The 8,481-nt window shown below is 37.1% G+C and overlaps 1 protein-coding gene across 1 annotated transcript in view; it reads left to right on the forward strand.

The window, feature by feature from the left end:
• Positions 1–3,516, forward strand: part of FGF10 (fibroblast growth factor 10) — a 96,483-nt gene extending 92,967 nt beyond the window's left edge. The window contains exon 3 of the mRNA XM_063295687.1: positions 1,906–3,516. Within this exon, the coding sequence (XP_063151757.1) occupies positions 1,906–2,124 (219 nt within the window). The 3' untranslated portion in view covers positions 2,125–3,516. The remainder of the gene's footprint in view (positions 1–1,905) is intronic.
• The last annotated feature ends 4,965 nt before the right edge of the window (positions 3,517–8,481 follow it).

An 8,481-nucleotide genomic window follows, 5' to 3' on the forward strand; every position in this document is an offset into this window, starting at 1 on the left:
ACCATTTCTAGAGATGAAAACAATGATAGCAAGAACAATAACAAAACCACTTCAGAAGAATCAAATTAAATCTGTTTTGAATCCATACATAGTTCATGGTAGAACTTGTTTCATAATGATTGAATCAATTACCAAAGGTTCTAAAATATATTTCAGAGCCAAGCTATAAACCAGACATGATGCCAAATGAATCAACAGAAGGCACATATTTTTTTTAAAAGAAGTATGTTAATAACACAGAGAGATTTTAATTGGGATTACAACAGAGGGAACTTTAGTACAAATTGACCAGATCTGTATCTTCCGTATATTAGAGCATAACTATAAGAGATAACTGTTGATCAGATTCTGGACTCTGGAATGTAGGAAACCAAACAATTCCAGACTGTACTCTTAAAACCATAATTTGAAATTACTTAGTCGTTTAGGGCAATTAAAGTCATATCTGATTTGTCCTTCACTGGGCCACCTAACAAGTCATTCATTTCTCTACTAATTCTATATGCTAATTTTTACTTTTTCCTCTTTTTTTAGAGAAGGGCTAGTAATACAGACTTACCTAGGGGATGTTAGAGCCCTTCTTTTTCCCTTCTTCTCAACTCTTCAACTTTGGAGTGGAATATGTCAGAGTATTCCTTCCATAATCAATGGCAACTTCAAATCAGTAACTTCCAGATTCCCAATTATTTGAAAAAGCATAAAACAGTGAACATAGGGATCCAAATGGATATCAAACCCTTTGATAAAAGTGAGCTTCAGATTGACTAATGATTAGGGAAGAGCAATCACACATTTGCTTTTTTCATTGTTTTTGAAGAGTTTTAACTTTTGGAGGTGGTTTAAGAGTCTCCAGGGCTTAAGGATGCTTGCTTTGTGTGCTAAAAAGTGAGCATAAAATATGTGAAGAGAAAAAGAGATTAGTGGTATTCCTCTTTACAAATATAAAAGCATATCCATATTTGTCTGCAGATTTTATTCAAGAAGGAGAATTTGGGACTCACCTTAGATTAGGGTAGCTAATCAGAGCCCTCCAGCCAACATGTAGCCACCAGCTCATGCTTACACATGTGCTCTCTCTCCCTCTCTCTCTCTCTGAATCCATTTTGTATCATCACTTAATCCACTGCAGGTCTTAGTCACCCTAGCTAAGTGTGATCAGCAATAATCTAAAGGTTGCCCGACCCTGCTTTAAATCAAGCAAAATGTGCAAACTAAATAAGACCATGTTGTTTATAAGAGCTAATCTATGAAATGGTGCCTGTATGTTCCACGTAGATGTACCATGAGCTTGCACACATTTTGCTTTGGTCTTCTTTGACACATAGATGCTGCTGCTGCTGCTGTTGCAGCAGAGCAGCACAATAAGGCTGTATGCTGTACCACTAATGTTTGAGGCTAAGAGGGTAGGCAAATTATCTTATTCCAACATGTGCACTGCTTATTTGTCATTTCGGTTTACCAAGCAGGAATGATACAAACAATGGAGAAGAGGAAATGCCCAAGCAACGTTTATTGTGAGGTTTGACACAGTTGGGTCTGAGTCAAGAGGCAAAAGAAACCTACCACCTATGGGCAACAACCATTCTGGCAAACAGGATATTTGACCTTAAAAATGGACTTTTTGGTCTGAAGCATGTTGGGCCATAAAATAAATGTTGCTTGGACACCTTGATGACCATCTCCAGTTCTTTGTGCTTTTTGAATCTACCTTCTGGTTCAAGCCTTAAAGGTGCATGGAGGGACACAACCCTGCAGAAGGGGTAGCCAACATATGTATAAAAATCAGCTCTAAACATACCCCAAAAGTCATCCATTTCTTTTGATTGTTCTTAGTGGTCTTGCACCTTCTCACCTTCTGATATTGTCTGTGTTCTTTGTCTGTGTTTTCTTTTTCTTTTCATACAGAAAGAGTTTAACAATGATTGCAAACTAAAAGAGAGGATAGAAGAAAATGGATACAATACATATGCTTCATTCTTTTGGAAAAACAACGGGAAGCAAATGTTTGTGGCTTTGAATGGAAAAGGAGGGACAAGGAAAGGACAGAGAACAAGGCGGAAAAACACTACCGCTCATTTTCTTCCAATGGTAGTTGACACACAGATGAAGGACCTCTTCTATTGATCACAGCTGAACCAAAGATTTTGCCAGGAATATTTGGTGGTACTCTCAAAGAACAAAGGCAAAAACAGAGCAGGTGTCTGCTTGCCTGAAAAGGGGAAGCCTCTGAAGGTTTTGTACTTTCTGTTGAAACATGAAGTACCTCTAATTAGTTATGTGTCATATCCTATAATCAAGACACAAGCGGGATCAAATGGGATCAGAGCTTTTTCCAGTGAAAACAAATCATGATTATTGTTTTTTGTCTTGCCGATAGAACTTAAAGGATATGAGACAATGTACCAAGTGATATTAGGGAAAGTTATTTATGGAATACTAACTCAAATCAAAGAACTTCATTCATGCCTAATGATCCAGTGAACAGTTAAGCATTTACTGGAAGCACATAGGTCATATGCAGAAAGAAGAAAAGATTCTGGAATGGTCTCATATGGAAGAGATGAATAGGATTAAGAAATATAAGCATATTAAAGTTGTTCTAACAAAATAAATAGTATGGTTCCCCATCCCTTTGTATGCTAATGCCATGCCTTTGTATTTCTCCCTAAGTTATTTATTTAATAGGATGTTAAATATCTTTCTTCTCTTTTTTTTTTTTTTTTGGTTGTTTGAAGGATTTTCTTAGTTGCTTCCTGTTGCATAATGGTTCTTTTCCTGCTGTCTATATTCTTTGCAAGATTGACAAAGTCAAACCTTGAAAGCTTGCCCAAGTTTCCCAAAATACAGAAAGGATAACACGAAAGAAAAATGTAGGATGGTAGACGGTGTTTAATTGTGTCCCCCCCCCTTTTTTTTTTCCTCTTGAAACTTGGCTTTTAAAATTTGCACTTAAAATCAATAGGATCAGAAATGCATGGGAATTGTAACAGGATCAGTGTGTATTTTATCAGCATCTTTGATTATTGCTTCCCTCGCAGATCCAAAATTTCCTATAATGCATCATCCGAAGAGTTTAGCTGCTGTTGTGAAATGAGAAGAATTTAATTGGATAACCAAATGTCATTAAATACCTGACCCCAGTGGTACTGAAATTAAATCATAACTATTCTCTGTTTTTTTTAGAACAAGGCATAACTACATATTGCCATATTTTATACCAGTGTTTCTCAACTTCACAACTTTAAGATGTGTGGACTTCAATTTCCAGAATTCACCAGCCAGCATGCTGGTGGGGAGCTCTGAGAGTTGAAGTCCATACATCTAAAGTTGCTGAGGTTGAGAAAGGCTGTTTATACTAATGAAATTTCTTTTCAGAGTGATATTAAATTAAGTCTGTGGAGCTGATACATCTGAGTAGCTATTCCTTTACATTATCACAGCTGAAAAAGAAAAGAGAAAAAGCCAATCTTTTGACTACAGTCTATTTCAGAAAACAGCCCTGATGTACATGGTGTTAAAAATTGCATCCTCAGTCTAAACAAACTATATAGTTTCAAATATTACATAGAAGCTGGGGAAGAGGAAAGAAATTGGATTCCTCTTACACCATCAAACCCAAAGCAAGAGCTTATTCAATAACTCCTTGAACAGATGTCTTTGTTTCAGAATATGTTATCTCTTTGCACACTTTCCTGTAAAGACTGGAGCAATGAGCTATCCATGCTGCTCCTACGTAGTGTTTGAAAGCTGTCCAAAGTTCTTGATCATATCAGCTTAAGATGTCTGTACTTGGATTCTGCTAAAATCTTACCATTACAAATGGGAATAATTCCTTAAAGATATAGAATTGGACTGAGCATCAGATATGTGCATTTATCTTTATTTAGGTGTGCTGGTCATCAGCTGTATTCCTGGGAACCTTGCTTTAGAAAGCCTGAGAAATAGTGTCTCAGTATTGCTAGCTGTGGATGGAGGATGGTTGGCTGAAAACTTTCCATGAAAATTGTAAAAGAGAAGAACATCAGGGTTATATTGATCAGAACAAGTGGTTATTTCCTTCTTATTTGGGTCATCACTTGCTGTTAGTTTTTAATGCAGGGGTGGGTAATCTATGGACCACATGGGGCCCCATGTTCCTTTTGTACAGTTTCTGGAGCTTCTCAGGGCCATACTGCCAAAAAAAAAACCCCAACAGTGCACTTACTCACCACCACCACCACAATCCTGGTAGATTAACTCTCAGATAGCCATAGGACACCAGTAAAAGTAGGGGAAGAGAATTCAAAAATGGAGGAAGGGCCAAATCTTGGTCCAGCTCTTCTGTGACATTTCAACCTTGGCCCACCCACTGCATCCCTTGGCCACTAGGAGAAAAAAATCAGACATTGCTCCCTGACTCTGAGAAATTGCTCACCCCTGTTTTAATGGTTAGAGGCTGGGCTTTTTGTGTTACAGTATTCAGACGAGCAATCCTAGTCCCAACTCCTGTAGTCTGAGGGAGTACAGTCTGGAAAAAGCTTCACAATGTGATCCATCATCGGTGTGAGTTCTAGGGAAAAGAAATGCTCTGCCTTCTTGGAGTGAACGTTTAAGATCTTAAGTGGATTGTGATGGTCATACGATTATTCCTGGCCATTTTAGCACAGCCTACAATAACTATATTGATGAGAATAGAGCTATTCTGGAGTAAATTATTTGAGGATTGCAGCCACTACTTTTCTTACGTGTATATAACTCTTAACAGCCAATCTACCAGCAACATCTTTCTTCATTTATCAAAATATAAGCAATGGCTCTGACGCATAATATTGGGCATCATTTTAATGGAGGGCTTTTTTTTCACAGCTTACACTGAGTAATGCAGTCTTCAGTTAAACATAATATCAACTTCTTTCAGTCTGGAAAAAAAAAAACTTATATGATTTTTGTTTGTTTGTTTTACTTTTTTTTCTCTTTAACATTAGAGAACTATGGATAGTACATCAATATAACCATAACAAGATTCATTTTGTTAGAGCAAGTTAAGTAGAAACTGTACATCCAACCAGCATGTAGCACTCTCTTCACAGTGTATTCCACTAAATAAATGAAGAAAGGCATACGTCTTCTTTGCCGTGTCTATAGTGAAGAGCAGATGTAGTTTGTTTTTAATGAATATTAATGTTCAAAATGCTTTAAGGGACTAAGTATATCGATACTGCAGTTTTTTTCTTTAATATCTTTTCTCACAAAAAGAATGGGTTTAAATTGTTTGGAAATAGTAGTTTGGTACAGATGCTTTACAAATTGGGTCCTTTTTGATATCATAATGCGTAAATATACAGCATTGATCATGTTGATGATTTTCTTGTGCTCTTTTCCGTTCTCCAATGCCCTGCAAAATCAACTGGATCTGTCCAGTGGGGACATTATTCCAGAGTGTAATACAGATTGATATAAAGTTGATAGAACAAGGAAAATTCATTCATAATAAAAATAATAAAATGGTAAATAACAGTCCAACTACACTTCCTGTGACACTGGCATATGTGCATGGCAGCGCCTGTATTACATCATATTATTCTCATTTCAACCTCATCCTTTATCTGTGATTCAATATTCTTTGAAGGATTTTTTTTTTAAAAAAATGCTCTGTTGAGTCCTATGCCAGCTTTCCCCAACCTAGGTGCATTCTGGAAGGGTGGACTTCAAATCCCAGGATTCTTCAGCAGCCTGGCTGTGGCTGGGAAGTTTCAAAACTGAAGTCAATCTATCCAGAGACCACTAGGTCCTATGTCCCTATGTCAATCATCCTTATTTAGACATGACACCTGCCCTAGGATGGATTTGGCCTTGCCTTCTCTCCTCAAAATATTCAGACTGCAGTTGCTTAGCCTTCAATACCAAATGCTTTGCCTGGGTGTTCCCTTGTGCAAATACCCCAAGAAATATGAGATAGTGGAATAGTTCTCTTGCACATCTCCCCCTGCTTTCACTGGGCATTGCCCATTGACCTCTCTTCCACATCATGTGGGCAACACAGTATTTTGGCACAAGGCTCCTTTCCCTGCCTGATGTGCTGAAATAAAGCTGCAAGAAAACTGATAGTTGTACCAGAATGGGAGAGGCTGGGCTAAAGTATCTCCTTTTTCTTGTGGTTGAACAAAATGTTTTAATATGTGTAAAACTACGAATAGTTGGATTTGGGGATGATGGTGGTAACTATGGTAACTTGTGGCTGAATAATGAAAGGTTTGTCCTATTAGGACAGAGCTTTCCTTGTGTTCCATTTGTTGTTTTGTTTTGTTTTATTTTGTTTTCAAAGTGATAATTGCAACTGACAAGGCCTGATGGGCCACCCACAACAAAAAATAAATGTTTAGTTGACAAATAAAGGATTGGATGACCACTCTCTTGAAGAGTCGATATGCTACAAATGAGGTTCTCATGTCACAGAACCATTAGCATTGCTTTGGGGTCTTGGGAAGGAGAAGATGTGTAAACATTCATAATTACAGGATTTCAAAAATTTGTAGAAAACCTTCTTGTGAAAAAAAAAGATTGAATATAAAAATATTTATATAAAAAATTAAAACATGAAAGTTAAGGTGAACAGAGGTAAAGACGTACAAAGGGGGAAGTTAACAATGTTGCTCTCCTTATAAAAATGTCTGTACGTTTCTCTCCAAATGTCTTTGATGTTTATCAGAGAAGGAAAAAGAATCATTTTTGGTTTAAATTTGCTTTGGAGTGTGCAGAATGTAATAAAGTCCCCAATAAATTGAGCTATTGTTATTATATTTTTCTGAAAGGAAGAAGTTTTTTTTTCTCTCTCAAATCATTTACCTCAAAAATGGGAATTATATTTGCTAAAAATACAGTATATTAATGAAATAAAGTTTTTAGAGCTTGGGAGCCTGAATTCCAAGTCATCCTTCTTTTGAATAGATAAAATAATTTAAAAGGTTGAAAATAAGGTAATTTGGAGAGAAAAAAACAACTGACAGGGAACCACCAAATTTATTCAGAGTCTGCCTTAGGTAGGTTTTCGATGGACCTCTCAGCAGAGGTTCACAGCCCTTTCACTGATTGTTGAGCATTTTGAAAAAAATAACCTCCAGTCGTCCTGTGAAATTAACATGCTTTGGTGCCCACTATAGCAGGTCAGTGCTACAGCTAGGTTTTCCAGAGTAATACTGTTCCACCAGAAATGGGTGCATGTGCAAGGAACTTCTCAATGTGAAATATTGTTTGAACTGAATCCAAGCACTGATATGACTCCCATTCATTTTAAAGGGACTTGTGCTAGAGAGTTCTTGGGTAGATGTAAAGTGTTTTTCTGTATTCATCATAAACCTGAGACAATCTGATCATAATTTTAAAAAAGGATGCACACAGTATGTGTTATTGTTGTTGCTGTTTTTTTTAAATAGGTTGAACATGTACAGTATATTTAAATAATAAAAAATATAAAATAACTACAGGTCTGAGAATAGAGAATGATTTCTCCTTTGTTTAATTGTCCTCAAAATATGAAGTGGTAAATGATTTTTTTTTTAAATGAAACTGAAATTGTGTAGAAAGAGGTCAGGTTTGATAGCCTCCATGTAAGTTCAGAAAAATCATCTCAATAACAGTTTGTGTATTATCATCAACAAATTCTACCCATCCATATCTACCTTCTACACTTCACCTGGCAGATGGATGTAAATTAGGCCACCTTTTTTCACCATAGTTTAGAACAGTGTTCTCAACCTTGGCAACTTTAAGATGTGTGGACTTCAACTCCCAGAATTCCCCACCCAGCCATGCATTCTGAGAGTTGAAGTCCACACATCCTAAAGATGCCAAGATTGAGAAACACTGGTTTAGAAGAAATCAGTTGGGTGGTACATGATGCAATTCAACTCTGACACCTGAATCAGCTAGGATTCTGGGCACGCACATCAGTACTTCAAGTGTGCACTAGAGTTTGGGAAACAGAAGAAGAAATAGCTGTTCCTGGGGGTATACAGAAGGCAGGAAATTGGTAGTCTCTCTTCTGAAGACCTTTTTGTCATGATCAAAAGACAGACACACTGTCAGTTAAAGCTGGGTTTCCCAAGAGTGAGAACTTGATAGGATTCCATGAGAAACTAAGGGGGAAAAAAGTTCACTCAACCATAGACAATATTGTATCACTAGAACTTTGCCTTTTGATCAGAGGTTGCAGGTTATTTTTCTTTTTTAACAAACAGGTTTCATGACCTGAAAAGGTTTGAAAACCCCTGAGCTAAAACCACTGGGGCAGCCTTCTCTTACAAAAGCATTCTGGTTGGAAAGAAAACAAAAGTCTGGGTGCTTCATTTCTTCATCACAAGCTAGAACAATCACTCCATGCTCAGTTGAGCCATGTGTGTCCTACATCTGCCATTACAGAATCAGTTTGACAATTTTTTTCCATTTTCATTTTTGACCTGGCACATAGGATGACATTGGGCGGCAGGAAATCCATGCCCGTTC

The sequence above is a fragment of the Candoia aspera genome, chromosome 2 (genome assembly GCF_035149785.1).
Source record: "Candoia aspera isolate rCanAsp1 chromosome 2, rCanAsp1.hap2, whole genome shotgun sequence".
Classification (NCBI taxonomy): Eukaryota; Metazoa; Chordata; class Lepidosauria; order Squamata; family Boidae; genus Candoia; species Candoia aspera.